Genomic DNA, 21,239 nt, shown 5'->3' on the forward strand with positions numbered 1-21,239 from the left:
GGAGCTGGAGTGGTGGGGAACAGAGGGGGACAGGAGACAAGGACTTTGAGAAGCTGCCATCTGAGGAAGCTCTGAACTGTGAGAGTGTAGACCTTTCTGAGGAGACCTACACCGAAGCAGAGGACACAGGACAGTATGGCCAGGGGCTGAACAAGGGAAGTAGGAAAAGAAAACCAGCCTGTTCTAAGGAACTGAGCCTAAGGACAGGCACCATGTGACCAGGCACACAGTTTCAGTAAGCAGCAAACACTAGGATGTTGGTGTCCAAAGGCAACTGCAGGAGAGGCCTAAGGTGCTGGGCAGCATTCAGCCCTGCCTGCTAGTCTTAAGCCCACAGTGGTTAAGGCAGGCTTCCAGTAGGTCAGCCCTCTCTGGAAAGAACACGTAGAGAAGGTGTTGCAGAGGGCATTTTAAAAATACCACACAAAACAGCCCCAGGTATGTAGAACAACAGAATGTCCCTATGCACTTACTGTTTCCTTCAAAACTCCATTCTGAAACAGGCTGGTGTGTTTGGGACAGCCTGTGGGGGCTCAGAGCATCACATCATCATGAGTCACCTGAGATCAGAGAAGTGGCCTTTCTAACCCAGTGAGTGCCTAGATCTCTGCTTGCTCGAGCAAGTACTCTCCTTCGCTCATGATGCCAGGTCACACTGCTCTCCAGAGACTTCGACAAGGAAAAGAGCAGCATGTCCACAAACACAGGTTTTGCATTAAGAATGCTTTATTTACATTAAAATATGAGGAACATTTCCAATAGAACAGGAAAACCTTCATATTGTATCTACAAAATTTCTACAACATATGCTGTACTTTAAGTGTGCCTAAGGAGGTAAGGAATGTCACAATCAACCCTGTGTACTCTGAAGATGCTGGTGTTTAAATTGGGCAGTCATAGACATGAATTTCCTGGTCATCTCCAACAGACACAATTTTTGATCCACTTCCATTATATTTTACTCCCCAAACCTGCAAATTAAAGAAAAACAAAAGCCATTCTAAATCCCGTATTTTTTGGTACATTTCTTCCTGAATCTAGACTAGCATGAGGTCAGCAAGGATAGAGTCTCATCTCTAACTGGGACACTTCCTCTGACTGTTATGGAACAGCATTTCTCCTCTCTAAACTATGACAATCTACTACTCTTTCAAAAGATTAGAGTCCAGGGGTTACCTAATGCTATGAAATGGATCCCCGACTGGGGCTAGCACTATGCTCCCAGGAGAAGCCTGCAGGCAAAACTGCAATGCAAACCACTCACAGCTACCTCCTGTGCCCACCCCACCCCCACATGATCAATATTTACCCCCTTTCTCAAAGAGCCAGGAGCTAGCCAACATGGCCCTAAGCGCTACCGATTTTCTTAGCTGTGCACTGAATCAACAACTTGAAATTTCCTCTCAGAATGAATGCGGCTGAGTTAACTTTGTGATTACTGGGAGTTCTCCATGGTCAGGCTGTTACCCTCAGCTTGAGATTGGAGGCTAGCCTTGGTTTCAAGCCACAGAAAGGCCTCACTCCCATCCCGAACATCTTTCCCTGAAACACCACTGCAACAACCCAGAACAAGCAACACACGCAGGACTCCCTAAAAAAAAAAAAAAAAAAAAAAAAAACCGCTTCAAGCAATAGTGGACTGCCACGCTTCAGCCTCCCTGCAACGATTTAAGGTAAATCCAAAGTCGCATGAAACACTGTTAGTTAATCCTAAGATGCACTCAAAAGGAAAAATAAAAGCATTCAAATATATTAATGGTCAATTTTTTTGTTGCTCTGAGCATTTTAATTTTTACACTGCCTAGTTCCTTTGGACCAGTCCTAATGCTGCAACCCTTTAGCTCCTCATGTTGTGGTAACCCTCAATCATAAAATTAAATTTTTGTTACTACTTCATAACTGTAATTGTGCTGTTGTGAATCGTAATGGAAATATCTAATATGTAACTCCCAAAGGGGTCACAACCCACAGGCTGAGAACCGCTGCTCTAGACCGTTGCTACCTGGAGCAGTCTCAGTGGGGCAGAGTGGTTCACACCTGTAATCCCAGACAAAGACAGGAGGACAGCAGAAAGTTCAAGATCAGTCTAGGCTCCAGTGCAAACCTGTCTTAAAAATCCCCTTCCCCTGTGGTCAAGAAAGGAAAAAGAGGCACCAACTGTATCAGAATCCGCTTTCTTTTGTATGGCAGGGTGAGGCTGGCACTTCACACATGCCGGGCAAGTAAGCTGCCACTGCAAATGCTCCAGCCTCAGGCCAGAGTGCTGGGACTACAGGCCTGTGGCACTGTCCTCACTCAGAAGTGGCATCTTAAGATTCCCCAGGGGACTCTTACAAAGTAAGGACCAAGAAGGCTCTACTATGATGTGAGCACTTCCTATTTGCCTTACAAAGATAAGGATGGTCTTCTAAGTTGGAAACCAGGCTAGCACTGTTGTTACAAGTGAACAAACTAACATTTCCCAAGGTTTATATTAATCACATCCCTGGACAGTTCTAAAAATGTAAATGATGATCATGTTAAAAAAATGGAACCACCAAAGAAGGCGGCTCTTCTAGAAGTAGCCGGAAAAGGGTCCTAGGCATAGGTGTACAACTTCAAAGAAGGGGGTGTGGCTATCATGTTTTGGCATGTGTAGAGGACATGCCTCGTGGTCCAGCGCTGACATGTCCCGGGGATTCACCACTCCCAACTCCAACAGAAAGGCTAGGAAAGTGGCCAGCACGCTAAACACAAAGGAATTTAAATTGCTTATCAATCCATACCTGATCCTGGTGATCAAAGAAGGTGTGAACACAGGTCCTTGATCCAACATCCCAAACCTTTACACTTTTGTCAGATGAACTGTTTCGAGAGCAAATGTTAGGATCAGAACACTGACTTATCCGACACTCCTTTGCAGACTCAAACACTTCTACCTTTAGAAGGGTCCCTTGTTTCTAGACCTGGGGTTTCACAGAGCTGGGGTACAGTGTCACCAGATGACAGTCTCCTCAGGGCAGCCAAGATTTTCCTCATCAGCTTAGCCTGCCTGCCAAGTCCCGTCCTCAGGAGCCTTAAGCCCATCTACCCATTCTGGATGAGAGGGAGGTCTGCTGAAGTGTCAAAAGCACTCAAAACTGTTGAGCAATGTCCTTCAGCTCCATCCCACATTTCTCAACCACCTTGGCCTCCAGAGACCTGAACATCACTAGCATCTATAAGTACATTTTATAGCCAGATCTGCAGATTCTAAGTTCCTCTTGGAACATAGAGTTACACTAAGTAGAAACCTAGACCATGCTAATGTTTCAATATTTAGGAGTACCTTTAATCAAGCTAAGATCAACTTTATTAGATTAAAAACTAACAAAACCCTTTAAGAGCTAGAGTAAACTGGGCACGGTGGCACATGCCTGTAATCCCAGCACTTGGGAGTCAGAGGCAGGTGGATCTTTTGAGTTCGGGGCCAGCCTGGTCTACAAAATGAGTCCAGGATAGCCAAGGCTACACAGAGAAACCCCGTCTCAGAAAAGCCAAAAACCAAAATAACAATAACAAAAAAAACCTAGAGCAAACAAAGGCAACTTGGATTTATGCTTTCATTTAATAATTTATTTTTTTTGACAGGGTCTCACTACATAATTCTAGCTGGCCCTGAACTTACTATGTAGACTAGTCTGGCCTTACAGAGATCTCCCTGCCTCTACCGCTCCAGGGCAGGGATTAAGGGATTGTCCCACTATGCATGGCCTGGCAAACTTGGGAATTTTACTAATTTTGGAAAGTTTTTAATTTTATGTGTATGAGTGTTTGATCTGAATGTTTATCATATATCGGTAGGCCAGAACAGGATGTGGGATCGCCTGGTGCTAGAGTTTCAGATGGTTGTGAGCTGCCAGGGGTGTGCTAGAACTAGAGAGAGCCAGCGTTCTTAAATGATGAGCCATCTCTCTAAGCCTCAGAATTTCAAAAAGCCATGTAATATAGTCTTCGAGTTTTAAAGCACATTACCAGATGACTGCTTTCCTCTGCAAAGCATTCTAGAAGTTTAAGACTCCTACATACCTGGAGACAAAGTGAGTGTCGTCAGGACAGAACGCAACATTCAGCACCCAGGATGCGTGGCCACTCAGTGTGCCAGCCAAGTTGGCATGTTGTCTGAAAAAAGAAAGAGTCAAACAATGGAGATGCTAATTTGGGGAGCTCTAATTGCTGAACTGGTTAATGAACTATTTGCTCATGAAGGGTGTAATATCAGAATGACCCCATATGTCATAAATTCCATTTTTAGTGAAGCAGCATCAAACACCAGAGACAAATTTTTATGGCCGTGTTAAGTTAAAAATTTCAAGAGCTTGGAGGCTGGAGAGATGGCACAGCCAACTCCAAGATGAGGACACTGAGCAGCAGAGGTGAGCAGGCCAGCCGGACCCTCTTGCAACAGGACCTTTCCCATGGTGACAGGAAAGCAGTGGTATCTGCTCTTCATAGTTTATGTGGCACATCTGTAGTCTACTCAAGAATGAAGCAGGCAGCTGGGTACAGTGGCACACGCCTTTAATACCAGCATTTGCGAGCCAGAGCAGGTAGATTTCTATGTTCCAGGCCAGCCTAGTCTACATATCAAGTTCCAGGCCAGCTAAGGCTATATAGTGAAACCCTGCCAAAACTACAAATAAAACAAAACCAAAAAAATACCTTAAGACAAAAAAACCCAAGCTAAGCCCAATTCCTACTACCAGTATCATGTTTTAATTTTCAAAAAGATCTTTATTTTATATGTCTGTTCCATCTGTGTGGGGGTGCCCATGGAATCCAAACGAGGACATCAAATCCGCTGGAGCTGGAGTTACAGGCAGTTGTGAGTCACCCAGTGGGGATGCTGAGAACTACACTCTAGAAGAGTGGCAAGCGCCTGTAACTGCTGAGCTAGCCATCTCTCCTGGGGAACCAAATGCCCCCTATGACAGGAGAAGCACACTGGGCCTGAGGTTAGCAGTTTTGCCCCTAGAAACAAGCCCCAGTTAGGGAGAACAGAGGCATCCCCCAGAGGATGCAGTGGACCAAGAGGGTAAGAAGCCCTGCGGTTCATTATTGCTAGGGCAATCACCACCTCAACTTGAGATCCTCCACACAACAGAGGCACTAAATCATGCTGCCTGAACAGCTTTGAGGAGGTCAGTAAGAGAACAGCAATGAAGCTAATAAAGGGAGACACGCCAAACTGCCACACTGAAGCTGTTTCTTTACTAACAAGCACATGCAACTCTTCAGAGAGTCTCTTCTCTAGGCCCTAGCATTCTCTCACCACTAACGTCAAAGGCCGCATGCCCTTCTGGTCTCAAATAGCTCACAGGCTCATCATGGACACATATGGTCAAGGACAAAGAACATGCTGGAGTGAAAAATATATGCAACAGATTAGAAAAGAATTGGGGAGCAATGAGCCAAGGGCTCACTTAGCAGGAAGACTAATTATGAAACCCAGGACAGTACAAGGCATTTACTGGCAGTGGGGATGAAAATGTGGGAGGGACCCAACAGAAGGGAGAACAGCGCAGGTCCTCAGTGGTGGAACTGGGGAAACGAGCAATCTGCTCACTCCCACGCCACAAATCCAGCATATAGCTCAAAAGGCTCCCCATGTAGAGCTGTGGGGCAGCTTACCGAGGGGTCTCTAACCAGAAGCTAGCCTGCCCATCTGCCCAAACAACAGTACCCTGGAAAATAGATGCTTTAGGTTTTCACTGTCTCTTTAGGCCAGCTACAGTCCAGAGCTCCATTTCCTCAGCTGTATCCTATATATCACTTATCTATCCAGGAGAATTGTACACCAGTAAGCCAAAACACCTGGCTGCCTTAGAAAGAGCAGCAGTACCTAATCCTACTAGGACTAGCCAGATGCACATTTACTCCACATAGACCTTGGCGATACACACTAAGCTCCAGCAGGAGGGGCTGACTGTGGGAACAATGGCTGGGAAATCCAGAGCATCAGAGCTGACTTAGGACAGGAGCAGGCAGCAAATTCCTACAGCAGCTCCTCACAGTGAGGGACAAAGCTGCTACTGGTACTGAGGTCTTTACTCTTGACAAGGTAACTCACACATCGTAGATCTTGATGTACCCATCATCTGAAGCCGTGACAAGGAGCTGGGAGTCGGGGGAAAAGGTCAAGGAACGGATGGGCATCGCATGGCCTGAAATTCAGAAAAGCTGTTAACCTGGTGGCTCTGCTGCACGAGCTTCCTGCTAACTGGGCCCTTAATGAGCACTCCTCGTTGAACAGAACGACCCCAGGGCCTCAGTCAGAGCAGGTGGCACTGACTAGACCCTTCCTCCCTTTCTCACATGACTTCAGCCTCTTTCATGAAGCCATCTTCTTAGTTCCCTTCTCTAATCAGCTGGGCCTCAATATACACTCCTAAAATAAAATACACCTTGAGGGGCTGGAGAGATGTCTCAGCATAGACTGCTCTCTCAGAGAACCCAAGTTCAGTTCCTAGCACCCATAGCCAGCAGCTTACAACCATCTGTAATTCTGGCTCCAAGGGATCCAAAATCTGGCCTCTATAGGGACACACACACACACGCACGCACGCACACACATGAACACACGCAGTCACATACACATAATTAAAAATTTTAAAAAACAAAACTCTCTACTACAAATATGGCCAAACACGGAAATAAATGCTGCTTCTGATTTGTAAAGTTACACAAGTAACATGTTATTTCTCTACCAAATCTTTTGTCATTGGGTGAAAGTAAGTTGAGGAGATAATACTTGTACTTAGTTAGAATTCAAAATCATACATGAGAGTAATCATGGATGATTACTCCTACTCTATCCTCCCAAGGACACCAGTGTAGACAGTGAGCAGCCTTCCAGTCATGAGAGAGAACAGACACACATAAGCAAAAAGTATTCTACTTCACTAAAAAAAGTATTTCACATTATAAAAACTATTGTGGACAGATTAAAACCACAGTTCTGAATCTTACACATAGTGGCACTTCAGTTTTCTAACAGAGACTAAAACAATTTAGATTTTAACATTTTAACAAAGCATTCTTGCTTTGTGACCCGCTAAACCACCCAGTGAGCAGAAGACAGGATGAGGAGTTGAGGGTACCTTCCAGCGTATGCAGAAGCTTTCCAGTTGCAATATCAAAAATATTGATGATGCCGTCTATGGCTCCGCTGGCCAGGTATTTTCCATCAGGACTCTGTTGAGGAGAGATGGGTGATTTGAGATGTAAGCCTGTCTCTTCAGGTCATCCTGCTGGCTTCAGGTCTAACTGGCTGCCAGCACAGCACAGCAACAGACAGCAGCAGTGACCACAGCTAGAGACAATGAGGTTCCTTACGTAGGCAATGCTAAGGATGAATTTTCCTCTAGTGTCCAAAGAATATTCTTTTTTCCCACTTTCCACACCAAAAATGTTCACTTTTCCCACATGAGTTCCAGTGGCCAGATACTGGGAATCATGAGAAAATGCCAAAGTCCAGGCGTCCACTGAAAAGGAAACAGAAGGAAAGCGCCCAGTGAGAGAAGATTTGACCTTGATTACAAACTGTAGTTTGATCAAATGTAGTCTTTAAAATTAGACAAAGTATCCTGATGCAGGACCGAACAGTACAGTCTTTAAACTTAGAGAAAAGGTTTCCTGATTCAGGAAATGATGCTGTAAAGATTTGAAATCTCTACCAAGTGTAAAGTTTAAGAAATTCTTAAATTTAAAATAAAATAAAAATAAATTGGCTGAACAATACCCAGAGCTAACAAGGACATGAGAAATCAGAGCCTTTGTACTCTGGTGGCAGTGTAAAATGGGACAGGGAGTCTGGAAACCAGTTTGACAGTTCTCAGGTGAAAACAACAGCACAGTGCTGAGTAAGTCCACTCCTGGGGCTGCTCAGGAGAATGGGAGCAGTGCAGAGACACACACTCATCCACAGTAGCTTCATTCATCAACAGCTCAACTGCAAGCAGTCCAAAAGACTTAACTGGCGAATAAGGAGGGAAAGATGACATACTTTTATAAGAGAACATTCCTTGTCAACAAAAGGAACAAATCTGTGCCACAAAATGGATCAAACTCAAAACACCAAATGTCCACTTAGATGAAAGTATTAAGGTAAAAGCCAGAGCTAGAGGTTATAGCAGTATTTATCAGGGGATGAGAGAACAGAAATGAAGTGTTCATGAGGAAATCCTCTGGGCATGGAGCTTCCATAACTATACCAGAGTGATAGTTGCCCAATGGTAGAAATACATTCAACAAACCATACACTTCAAATGGTGAATTTTAGAGTAATTACATTGGTGAAATTTTACCTCAAGTAAGCTGTAAATGAAAATTAACAAAAACAGCCTCAAAAGACTACAACAGAGCACATACTACAAGCCCACAGGTAAAAAAGAGTCACTAAACGTCATTTGTGTAGTGACAGTATGTACCTCTGTTGACTCAGTTCAACGCTCGGGGACTAGAACAGCAGGGTCTCTGGCTGGACTGCGGCATCTTAGACTCATGCACACGCATACAAATGGCACCATGCATCCCCATCAGACTGCCAATGGTGCTTCAATACTTCTTTTCTAGCTACCTGGGGGCCTGCCTTTCAGCTACACCCTTAGCAGTTTCAGGAGCCAAGTCAGGCCCCTATTTTCGCAGCATGCCTGGTCACTTTCTTTTCCCCTATATGTGCGGGAATAATGGAAGGCCTGAGAGACTTTGTTGTCATCAGCTCTGATGGTCAATCTTGGTTGTCAACTTGACTGCATCTGGAATCAACTAAAACACGAGCAGTTTGGCACTCTGGAGAAAAGCTTTCTTCATCAGATTATTAGAAGCAGGAAGACCCACTGTAAATGTGGCGCAGCTCAGGTAAAGGGTCATGGAAGAAGGAAGCTCTGCTTTCTGCCCACTTGCCCTCACTCTCCACAGTATCTATGTAACTTTGGCAGCATTCCTTCTCAGAACTGAACCTACTTCTTCAGGACACACTGTAGACTGAGAGCAGCAGCTCTTCAGGAGCCTCTAGGCCTTCAGGGCCAGGTCAGGACCGCTGATAATGCGGCCTCTAGGACAGAGCAACTGCTGGATTCTCAGGTCTCCGGTGTGAGGAAGGAAGGGATAGCTGGGCTACCTGAGCTGCACCATGTAAGCCAATCTATTAAGCCTCCTATTTAATATGCAAGTAATTACGTACACTGTATATCTGATCAGCTCTGCTCCTTTAGAGGACCCTAACACAACAAGCTTTTGCCATGCCCCATATAAGTCAGGTCCAAAAAAAAGCACGTTTTAAAAAATTCTTATTTATTTATGGGGAAAATGGCTAAAAGAAGTCCTAATTCTCATTTCTCAAAGCTTAATGATTCTTCCAAATTATTTGGATGCATCCCTATTGCTGAGCAATACAGACCATTTACTACCAGGCGTCTGCAGGCACAAAACAGGACCCATATTTGTCTCTCAATGACACCTGCACTCTAAGACTTACCAGAACACTCGCAGACCGAAACGCTTACTCCAAACCCTATATTCTTCTTCTCTTCCTGTGAGCATTTTAGACATGACATGCAGGGACCTCTGTGCTGCCACTTTTGCTCCTCCTGTGTCTGTGGATGAACGGCCACAGCCTGGTGGAGTGCCAAGAATGGGCCCGTTCCTCCAGCTTTACTTTTTCTATTTTTACTTTCTTCTTCATGCTCAGGATTTTCTCTCTCCACTCTTTCTGTTCCCTTTTCTGTACATTTTCAAGGTAAGTCTGCTTTCCCTAGGCGTCATTAAACCTAGACTTTTCTAAGGTGCTCAGCTGGCAGCAAGACCTGATTCTATTATTTGACCACAACTTGATAGTTTTGAAGAGATTCCCACCCCTCCTCCAGAGCACACCCAACCACCTTATTCTTTGCAATATCTTTCATAACAGTCATCATATACTCGTACTTGGGAGGCTATGAAGAAGCAGCAGCTATGAGTTTGAGGCTAGCCTGAGCTACACTGTAAGACCATGTTTCAAAAAACTAAAACCACCAAAACCCAGAAACAAGCCAAGTCCTACAACATAATATAAACAATCCAGTAACCTTTACAACCCAGTAAAGGAAAAGCAAGCTGGACAGATGCAGAACCCTTTTACTTGCGACCAATGGAGCACTCATTTCTTCATATGTGATACGTAGAAGACAGGAGCCAGTGTCACTGTCTTGAGGGGTGCAGGAACCCAAAATGAAAAAGTGGAAACGACCAGAGAGATGACTCAGCAGGCAAAGGCACCTGCTACAAAACCTGGTGGCCTGAGCTCAAGTCCCAGGCAGGCCCATAAGTTTTCCTTGAACTTCCACACCCACGTGTGCTCAACACACACACAATAAATAACATGTAATTAAAACAAAAACAAAACCAACAACTCTTTAAAAGCAGCAACAGATGTCTCTCTCTCTCTCTCTCTTTCTAGATGCTCCTTATGTTCAGGGTGCCAACAGGCTTTGCAGAATGCCTGCAGATCCCTGTTCTCCATGAATAATGCAAAGAGAGAAGGTGCGTAGGCACAGACAACCATCTGGGAAGTCAGAAGGTATCCGAGCAGCTTTTTCCAAATACACAGTTCAGCCCCACACTCTTAAACGGTGATGTAGAGGATCTAAACAGGGACTGGGCATGAATATTCTCGATAAAAAGCTCTAGTAGTAAGCCTAGGAATACTGCTTCTAAGGAGAGAGGCACTCAGTTCCTAGACTACGCGGCCTCCTTACAAGCCCTGGAACCTGCGTTCTATGCTATATTCTATAAGTTATGCTGCAAGCATGACTGGAGGGAGGCAAGTCCTCTGGGGAATCAGCCCCTCCAGGCACCCGAGCAACTCTCCCATAATCACCCACAGAGGGGTGCGTGGAGCGATGCCAAGCTATCTGCATCTCTGGAGATCACTGCCCACTGCAGCACAACAAGCTCTGCTGGCGAAAACCTCGTAGGCATTCTAAGTGACCAGGAGGCTAAAAGAATCCTCAAAGATAGCTTGTTCTATACCAATCTAGTCCAGTAAAATTGTCCCATACCATTTCAGATAATGTCCAATGAGGCTGAGGAGCAAGAGCGCTGTTCCACAGTACTTAAAATAAAGATCCATGAACCTGTTTCTTTCTATGTACCACACAGTAGAACCCAGGCACTTTGACCACAACTAACAGAGACCACTATTCAGAACCCATGCTTCTGTAAGGCAGTGAATGTGTCTCCTCAGAAGGTAGAGAACCACTGACACTGCAGCACTGCTCCACAATCCCAAACTGTCAATTCTCAAATCCAAAAAACTGGTTTGGTTTGGCTTTCCCGTAAGTACAGTACTATAATCTAGTTGGCAGTAAAACTTGGCCTGAAATAATATAAGGTTGTTTTCAGCATCTACTTATCACTTAGTGTAACACTTGTGTGATTACAATGACATTAGGGTTGAATTAGTAGAAACAATATACCCCTAAAAGGTCTCAAGAGGACTGTGGATTTCTATCATCTCCCCTAAATGTTAAGTTCTTACCAGGTCCTGCATCTATAGACTTTATCTGTTTGCCATTTTCCAAGTCCCAGAGACGAATATGAGCATCAAGAGAGCTGGATGCAGCAATGGGAAGGGTGTTGCTGATGTCCACAGACACCACCCCCAGCTGATGTCCCTCCAGGCTCCACTGCAGCTCCAGCCTCTCATCACGCCTACAGTGGGGGACAGAGAAATGACTCTTTACACACAAGATACTCTACTGCCTTCAGAACTTCTTCAACCTTGGACATTACTAACCAGCAGTCAACGAAATGCAGAAACCTCAGAACTGAACACAGAATGTAACCATTCTGTGTTTAACTTCAGGGCTCCCTACCACACAGAGCTTTAATTCCAAATAACAGGAAACCAAACAAGAAAAATTGAGCTGTTGTTTTACAGCTACTATGTTGTTATTGCTTTCTTGCCCCTACCCCCCCCCCAAAGTCAATGTTTTCTTTAAAGTAATTGGGAACCCAGAAGCAAAACTCTTGTCCCAAATTTCCATGATTTTGAAAGGGAAGAGGTGCTCACCATCTCCAGACCTTCACCAGGTCATCCAGGGAGCCTGTGACCACTGTTTCAATGTTTTCCTTTTTGTTTGTCCCCCAGGTAACTGACCAAATGGCATCATCGTGAGCTAGAATGAAAAGCACTTCATTTAAAGTTTCTATGCACACAATTCCTAAATCAGTGTGATAAAGCAAAGCAGAAATACAAGCTGACAACTCTCAAGTAATGCCCACTCCTATCTATCTCTCCACTGTGTCACTGGGCACTCCCCCATAAAGTGTTTACTGGACTTGTGAGGTACATATGAAAACTAGAGATTCTGGTTTAGCTTTAGACACCTGCCCTAAAACACATGGACAAGAAGGGAAGCAGAATCAGAATAAGACAAGTCTTCAGACTCCAAATACAACAACTGATCCATTAGTCTGCCGTCCATCGAACAATCAGACTAGAGCCACAATCAGCTGAACAGAATGACTAAAATGTGTGGGAATCTCCCCTTTCCAAGGACCGCAACTTGGCTGGAGCTAATATCTCAAAGGCCTTTGAAAACCAGGAGACAGTTCTGTAAACAGTGCTGGTCTAAAAATGTACGAGGTGTCTTTCCTGAAAATGTCTTTACTCTGCTTAATGGCATGCCTACTGCATGAATCCCTTGAGGGCTGTCTTAATCACAGCTGCCTATAAAGTAAGTCCTACCAAGCCCACACTTGCAGGTGTGGTGCTGTGTGCCTGAACTGCAGCACTTAAGAGTCAGAGGCAGGAGAGTCATGAGGCTAGGCAGTGAGCTCAGGGCAAGCCTGGATTACAAGTGAAATCCTCTTTCAAAAAGCCAAGAGCTGAGGATACAGCTCAATGGTGGAGGACATGTCTAGGATGGGCAAGGCACTTGTTAACTTCACGCACCTCCCAAAAAGATCATTCTCAGCTCACAAATAAGGAGTGCGAGGTTTGGAGATGCCTTGTTGCTTACTCAAAGGCATTAAGCTAAGAAGGGGCAGAGCTAGGATTCAAACTCAAGATATTAACTGAAGTCCACAGTCAGTCTAAGTCTAAGAGCTACATAATTTGTGAGCTACAATGTGAAATCTGCAGTGCTGGTATGCATCTATTAACCAGCAGAGTAGACACAGAAGCTTTAGCTATGCCTGTCTACAATTCTCCAAAGCTACCTTTCTAAAACAGGAATCTAAAGGGATTAAACTTAAAACAGCTGTTGAGTTACACATGCTGTCACAGCTCCCTTACAATCCTCACCAGATCCAAGCCTGCTAAGCTTGCCACCCGGGGCGGTGTCAGCTTCATGCAAATATGCTGCCTGACACACTCAACAGCTTACTAGTTAGCTAGGGAGATGCTGGGCTTAAACTTCAGACTACCTAAATGTCACTTACTTGGTGTGGAAGAACTTACTAGGTATCTTACAAAGTCCCAGGCCTGTCTTTAGCCCACCTGTGCTACAGAGAGGGACCTGGGCAGGATTACCTAGTCAATGCACGAATGCTGCTCCTTTGCAGGCCTGTCTCACCCGGGAGACAGCCCTTAAGTTGACCTCACACCTGCTTCCTGTCATTCCCACCACTGCCACTGCCACAGTCTCGCGATACACTCATGTGCCTCAACAGTTTTCTGTCTCTCCCTCTGCTTGCTAGAGAGAGAAGTGTCCTCTAATAGAGTTGCTGCACTTGTAAGTGGAGAATACTGTGTGAAAACGCCATGGTGAATTGAGTTAGGACCAGGTTTAAGCCTATCTCCAAGGCAGTGTAGACATTAACAGGGTTGAGGCTCTTTCCCTAGCATTAGGGCTGGCCTTGAACTCACAATCCTACCTTACTTCCTAAGCAGTTGGTGTTACAGGCCTGCTCCACCAGACCCAAAAGAGCTATTGACCTTTTCATTGAGTGTATTTGTTTTTGGCTGCCATGGCCATTTCTGCAAAGTTAAGGTATCTAGGATCTGTGTGTCTCCTTGTTGTGACAAAATCTTTAAAGAATTCAGGGAGAACATATTTTCCCCCACAGAAGAACATGCTTGAAGAAGCAGGCTCCTTACCTTGCTCTTGCTTGAAGAGAATACTGTACTACAAAAGAACAGAAGCCACCTTCAGTGACAGTCGGGTGTTAGATGTCTTGCACCCCCTCCCCCAGCACTCCAAGTGAGACAGTCACTGCAGCAGCGGCTGCTCCCTGTGCTACACCCCTGACCAGCCTCCACAACCCTCAGCTCCTATTCATGAAGACTCCTACAGCTGCACCAAAGAAAAATCACTTCTTCATTCTTTTGTTAGGTAGGGGCTTTCTAGGTAGCCAGAATGTGCTTCAACTCCATGTAGCCAAGGCTTACACTAAACTCCCAGCAACCTCCCTGCTTCGCCCTCCTAAGTGTGGCCACTACAGGTGTGCAGGATCACACCTGACTACAACAGCACCCCCAACCCAACCCAGTGTAAGACCAGTAAGTTACCCTTACTTCACCGCTACCAGGAGGAAGCTGAGTCCTATTTGCTCCCTAATTGCTGCAGCTGTGTATGATTATACAGCCCACACATGTATCTTTGTCCCTAATTCCAACGGTGCCTACTGACTGTTCTAACTCCTGCTTTGACTTTACTTTCATGTATAAACTCCCTTTCCTCAGTCCCCCTCTCAACTGTGGCAAAGGCATGACGTAAACTTGGTGTGGAGCATGTACTAATGCCACCTAACCCTGTGATGAGCAGGTTAGGAACAGGACAAGAATTAAATACGTTTCCCCAATCACATACCCAGGCAATCTATTGGGCTTGAACTTGACAGTAACTAACTTATGTTTTTCCGCTCAGGGAGACCTTACCTGGTTGGTCATTTCCTTAACCAAGGATGAAGAGCTAAAGGCCAGACAGCTCTGTGAAAACAACACCAGGGCTTCAGTAAGATGATGTTATAAGCACGAGGAGGCCACAGAGCTCCCCTTCGCGGAGGCAACCCTTTGTTGTAAGGTCCTGATACCTCTCCATGGGCCAGTCCCTGGGGTCTCAGCACGAGCCCTACCGTGTGGTGTATGATCTTCCTCCCAGGGAGCCAAGCACCACACTGCCTCCATCCACAGATCCTTCTCACCAAATCTGACTGAAGCGGGACCAGTATGTTCCTTTCTGCTTCTCAGAGCCAGAATCATAGGCCCTCTTCACTTTAATTTTCCCACTTAGAAAGCAAACACGGAGGCCGAAGACAGCAGCATTCTCACAAGCACTGGCACAACAAGCGGACTCAACCGAAATGTTCTTAAGAGCCAACAGATATGCAAACAAGGTTAGACAAGCTGACTAGTTTCCAAAGATGTAGTCAGACAACAGGCCTAACTTACTGAGCAGATCTGATCTCATTAAAATGGTTAATTTGTAGACTTGTTAAACATATATCACACATACACACATCTACATTGTATCTGAGTATACAGATGCGTGTATGCACCCACCTGCAGAGACACGTGGAAATCAGTTCTTTCCCAGGTCCTAGGCGCAGGTGTCAGCTTGGCAGTAAGTGCCTTTACCTGCCCAAGGTCTTAATATTTTTGTGCACCTCTGCTAGCAGACTTGTAAAATCTATAAACCTCTCTGATTGTTTTCACATACATAAAATATGTAGCGTTAGAAAGAAAACCTATTGTGTTCTCACTCCCCGTGGTAGTTATGTTCTATAAAGTCACCGCTAATGGTGACAAACCATTAACTGAGCAGTCCAGTCCTCTGGAGACACAGAGGTAGGCCACGGGAAGTCTCTGGAGCACATTTCTGTCAACTGTTCAGTATGTAACTATGTGTTACATGTGATTCTGTTTGAATGACTATAGATCAGTAATTCACTAATATTGAGCTCAGCCTAAACAAGGCTTATCTAAAAGATTTATTTTCTCTAAGACTCATCACAGCTTTCCTGTACTGGATAAGAACATGGGTTAACACGCCCACACTAAGCCAAAGGGCTACCTTCACCACAGGATCACTAACAACAACAACAAAGCCAAAAAACCAAACAGAAACCCACAGAAGGAGGCAGGCACCAAAGCCCATGGAAAGGACATTTTCTTATGAGAGCCGAAACAAGGCAGAGTGCAGCCTCAGAATTAGGCTGCAAGTGACTCAAAGATTCAACACCCTGCATGTCTTCTAGAGATTACAAATAAAGGGCTGAAGAGATGGCTCAGAGGTTAGGAACACTGGCTGTTCTTCCAAAGGTCCTGAGTTCAATTCCCAGCAACCACATGATGGCTCAGAACCATCTGTAATGAGATCTGGTGCCCTCTTCTGTCCTGCTGGCTCACATGCAGGTAGAAATAATAAATACTGTACAAATAATAAATAAATAAATCCTTAAAAAAGATTACAAATAAATATTATCAAGTATGAAATTTCACTAACAGAATCCAGACATAGGCTTTATGTGGGAAATGGGTTGTCAAATCATGAAAACTAACCTTATGACAGCAAAACACACATGGCTCTTTACCAACACATTACATAGTAAGAATTAGCAAGTCTAAAGGATGCCACAGTGGCAGGAGACACAACTTAAACAATATCCTGCCAGATGCACTGTAATCCTAATACCTTGGAGGTACTAATCCTGGCTTTGTGGCAAGACCCCGTTTCATAACAAACAACAAAATCCCATCACAACATCATGACATGAAAATATCCGTGATCTCTAACGCCATTACCAAAGTCATACTTAGTACCGTATTGTTTGTTGTGTGCACACATAATCGGGGAATATGCTAAATTTTCAACTACAAGTTAAGAAATACAAGTTCACAGCCCTTCAGTTCCACCCTCACCTTAGCAGACCATACAGTGTAGGCACTCAGGCTTATGCTACCTGCTTCAAATATGCAAACCAAAAAGGCTACTACAGGTTTCTCAGGAACAGGAAATCAAACAGGCATATGGTTCCTAAGCAGTCCTGGCGTGGGAGATCTTCAACCAGTTGGGCTGATTTGTGACTCAAGAACAGGACCTTGCCCAGACTAGAAAAGAACTCAAGCCAACGTGGCTGAAACAGGCGCCACAAACTCTGCCTGAGCACCAGGCCTCTTAGTGACGCAGCCGTCTCTCTGCCAAACTGGACCTCACATTTGGCAATGAGAAAACAAGTTTAAAAGTAGGAAGGCTTATAGGGGACCAACTTTCAAAAAGCTACCCTCAAGACAGGGAGTGCAATTCTATCAGGCTGCACTAGGTCCTACTCTAAATATTACAGACACTAGCTCACCGAACCACAGGCATTCTTACCAGCTTTATCCTTGTGGCCAGGTAAGGGAGGCCTAGAGAGGTTGAGGGATGCCTCCCTGAGGTCAGTACAAGCTATAGTTCATACTACTAAGACACATCTCATGACGGGTAATTTCATAAACCAAGAGACCCCAAGAGGCCTCTTACACCACCTGCTCTCTTTAGGAAAATTTCCAGTTTTTCAAGTAGAATTCGACGCTCCTTCTTCTAAGTTCCCCAAAACTAACCTAGGCCTCTACTAAAGTTTCCCAGGAAGGTCAGTAAGTCAGAAGAGCATGTGGTACCTGAAATCAAAGGAACGCAGTCTCTGCTTCTCAGTGTGCAATGGCGTGAAGCTTGCTATTTAAGAGTGGCTAACTGGAGAGCTTGTGTTAAGACAGTCCTCTAGGGGAAACTACCTCTCCCGTAAAGAAGCCAGGCTTCATTTCCGGTGTGCACAAAACTATCGCAAAAGAAGTCGACCTACGGTCCTCTGTCGACCCTGGGGACTCGTGCCTCGGCGATTAGCCAGGGTAAATAGAGTCACAAAGGCCACCCTTGGGCCCCTGGAGCCTCCGGGAACAAACCTGCTGTGGCAGCCTCCAAGCCTCCCTTGTTCCCCCGCCTTCCCGCGCCGGCAAGCTGCAGCACCCACGACCACCATCCCCAACCGCCCAGCACACCAACTCACCACGGCACAGCCAGTCGCACAGCTAGTCGCGCAGCACCTCTGACGTCAGTGCGGCGCGACCTTGGCGCTCTTAGATGAGCTATAAGGGGCGGGGCCGCTCTGATCCCGGCCCCCTTTTCCTAGTACGCGGAAGCGGGATGGGAGCTGGGCCGTGAAGCGTGGACGGGGGTGGGCGGAGCCGTGGGGCGAGGACGGAGGGTGGGCGGAGCCGTGGGGCGTGGACGGGGGTTGGGCGGAGCCGTGGGGCGCGGACGGGGGTGGGCGGAGCCGTGGGGCGCGGACGGGGGTGGGCGGAGCCGTGGGGCGTGGACGGGGTGGGCGGAGCCGGGGGCGGGAGGCGGAGCCGGGGAGCGCGGACGGGGGCGTGGGCGGAGCCGTGGAGCGCGGACGGGGTGGGCGGAGCCGTGGGGCGCGGACGGGGGGTGGAGCCGCGGGTCGTGGGCGGGGAGTACCCGGGACAGCCTGCTGCTAACCTGCTTCAGAACGCTTCTTTGATGACTTCATGGGTTCTTTTTTCTTTTCTTTTTCCGCGTTTTCTTATTCCTCTTTTTTCTTTTAATTCTTCCTTCCCGCCCGCCCTCCTCGTCTCCCTTTTTCTTTAGACCGGATCTTGCTATGTGGCCTCAAACTGGCCAGGACCTGCTGTTAGTTCTTGTGCCTCAGCCTCCCAAGTGCTGGGATTACAGGCTATCACCCCGCTGTGTTGTTTCTTAAACTGCAGTGTAGGCCCTAGGGTTGAGCTCAGTACTAATTTATTGGGTTGTGACCAACAGTGTTAAGCGAGGAGAGCAAGGGAGGACTTGGCCTACTGCATTTCTGCACTGTCCTAATCCTGTTTTTCTATGAGTTCAGGGTGTCCGTTAGCCCGAAGTCCTTCAGGTAGAGTACTGGAAAATGGTTCTATCTAAGATGGCTTCAGAGTGACAGCAAGACTACCTTCCTTGTAATTCTATCTGCGTGCTAAATGACACCCTAACACCTTCTCAGCCTTCTGCCTCCACCTCCAGAGAGCTGGAACCACAGCTTCGCCTGGAACTCACTGCAATCCACCTGCCTCAGCCTCCGAAAAGTGCTGATTACCAACATGAGCATCCGGCCAAGTTTCATCACACATTCATTCCTTTTGGTATCATTACTGGAATACTAACACTTGCTCTCCTTTCCACATCTGCTTCTACTGATTTCCAAATTAAGTTGTAAGATTAAAATTAATTTCATTATCTAAAAATAAAAAAAGAATTGACTGAATTCAGAAAATATAAAAAGACAGGTAAGCATTTATTGTGCATCGTAAATTATAGCATATTTTGTAAAAAAAAAATGTGTTTTACTTATGTAGATATTTGGGTCACAAAAGAAAAAAAAAATCTGGTTCCTGCTGTGAGTCATGGCCAACAGTTTGAAAATCATTGCAATAAAGGTTTTCTAAAAAACTCTCTAGCTTTGTGATTGTTTTAATGCTACATTTATTTTTTTAATTGTGGGCATGTGGGGGGTGTACACATATGCCAGCCATGGTGTGGGATTGGAGGTCAGAAGACAACTCGGGGGTCTTAGTTCTCTAGCATATGGAACTCAGGTCATCAGGCTCGCAGGCAGCCACTTTTGTCCACTGAGCCATTCCCTGTCATTTTTTTTTTTTTTATGGTGCAGAAATTCAAACCCAGGGCCTTGCATATTCTAGACAAGCATGCTACTTCCGGCCTACATCCCAGCCGTGTGTCTGTTTATTTATAAACAGGTCTCATTGAGTTGCCTAGTAGCATAGGCAGTCCTTGAATCCCTGCTTCTCTTTCTTCAGTCTCCAGTATAGCTAGAGTGACAGGCTACCAGGCCTGGCTATAGCTCTATCATTCAAACACAAAGCCTAAAAATACCTCAGAGTGCTGTTTCAAGATGCCAGAGGAAAAACTCAGAGAATCCCACTGAAGTTTGGGCATTCAATTACTCATGTGCTTTTCAGTGACTGACTGGGAGCCAAGGCTCCAAATGATTACAAAAAGAACTCCAGCTCTCCATTGTCAAATGTGTATATTAAACTCCTGCGTCTCACCCCTCTGCTCCCACAGCACCAAGCACATGAGGGCATAAGCACGGTCTAGCATGGGGACTGTGAAACAAGAACTGGCCTTTTGTCTACAATGAATGCCTTTGGCATGCCATCGAGAGTACAGTCCTGTTAAAGGAAAAGAATCCCATCAAAATAGCCACGAAAATCTGTAAAATAATAATATATCCACTTTCACAAACTCAGCAGATCTAATACCTTCTGCAATTTCAACATAGCAATGAGCAAACAGCGTTTTGCATTATCATCAATGGCTGTAATGGGATAGGCAAAAAAAATGAGGTTTGTATTAGTGACCAAGTCACAGTTACTGCTAATGCTTCCTGATTTCTCGTGCACACATGTGATCAAGAAAAACATTAAATTCCTGCCAGAAGTTAAGAGAAATAAAATGGTTATTTTTCTATCGAAGTTCCTAGACTCCCTTTGTGTGTGCTATAGAGCAAATCTGGGGGACAGAGTAACGCCGTGTCACTGAGACGGCTGAAGGAAGAGTTGTCATCTTGGAGGGCAGGAGTCAATGACGCAACCTCACCATAAAATCAAGCAAAACGGAAGACACCTGGTGTGACAGAGCTGTGTGGCCTGCTCTGAAAGGCTCTGAACCCATGCCCAGCCTTTCTGTGGAAAGTCATGGCCCCAGGGCTATGCTTCTTTCTAAAGAATGGCTTACCAACTTCCCAACAAGCCTGGCCAGAGAAAACCCCGAGAAAAGATGTGGCAGAGTGACACAGGACCACAGTGTCCCGGTACTGGCGCCATGCCCCCCAGACTCACATGTCGAAGCATTTCAGGTTTATGTCACACCTGACTTCCTCTTGCGTGCTCACCGTGGAATCACAGCCCCAGCTTACACGTTTCCAAGGACAGGGAGGTCACCACGTCCTGAGGAGAAAGGGCTGCCTCTGCTCTGTCAAAAAGTTGGATATGTGTAAGTAACCTCCTAGAGAAGACCTAAACCACCAGTCCAAGAGCAGGACACAGGTGACGGTCCTCAAGGTCCTCTGGTGTAGGCTATCTGTGGTCCTCTTCAGAATCCTTGGTTGTAAAGCCTCATGTCTAGGATTTCAGCCCACCTTTCTGATGTTTGTTCCAGGTGCTCTTCTTTGCCCCATGGCTTACATTTTGTCCTCTTTCACACACACACACACACACACACACACACACACACACACACACACAC

The 21,239-nt window shown here is 45.8% G+C and overlaps 1 protein-coding gene across 2 annotated transcripts; it reads right to left on the reverse strand.

The window, feature by feature from the left end:
• Window positions 1-708: 708 nt before the first annotated feature.
• On the reverse strand, window positions 709-18,055 carry Skic8 (SKI8 subunit of superkiller complex). 2 transcript variants are annotated; one of them, XM_055622323.1, is made up of 11 exons: window positions 17,989-18,055; window positions 14,882-14,932; window positions 14,102-14,129; window positions 12,071-12,176; window positions 11,537-11,709; window positions 7,354-7,502; window positions 7,119-7,212; window positions 6,089-6,182; window positions 4,048-4,140; window positions 2,766-2,844; window positions 709-971 (listed from the first exon to the last, which is right to left on the reverse strand). In XM_055622323.1, the coding sequence occupies exons 2-11, from the start codon at window positions 14,891-14,893 to the stop codon at window positions 882-884; spliced, it is 918 nt and encodes a 305-aa protein (XP_055478298.1). In that variant the 5' UTR covers window positions 14,894-14,932; window positions 17,989-18,055; the 3' UTR covers window positions 709-881. The 2 variants fall into 2 exon arrangements, with proteins under 2 accessions (XP_055478298.1, XP_055478299.1); XM_055622324.1 differs by lacking the exon at window positions 17,989-18,055 and adding an exon at window positions 17,885-17,952.
• Window positions 18,056-21,239: the final 3,184 nt, after the last annotated feature.

Source organism: Psammomys obesus, unplaced genomic scaffold, assembly GCF_907164565.1.
Source record: "Psammomys obesus unplaced genomic scaffold, mPsaObe1.curated_primary_1811, whole genome shotgun sequence".
Taxonomy (NCBI): Eukaryota; Metazoa; Chordata; class Mammalia; order Rodentia; family Muridae; genus Psammomys; species Psammomys obesus.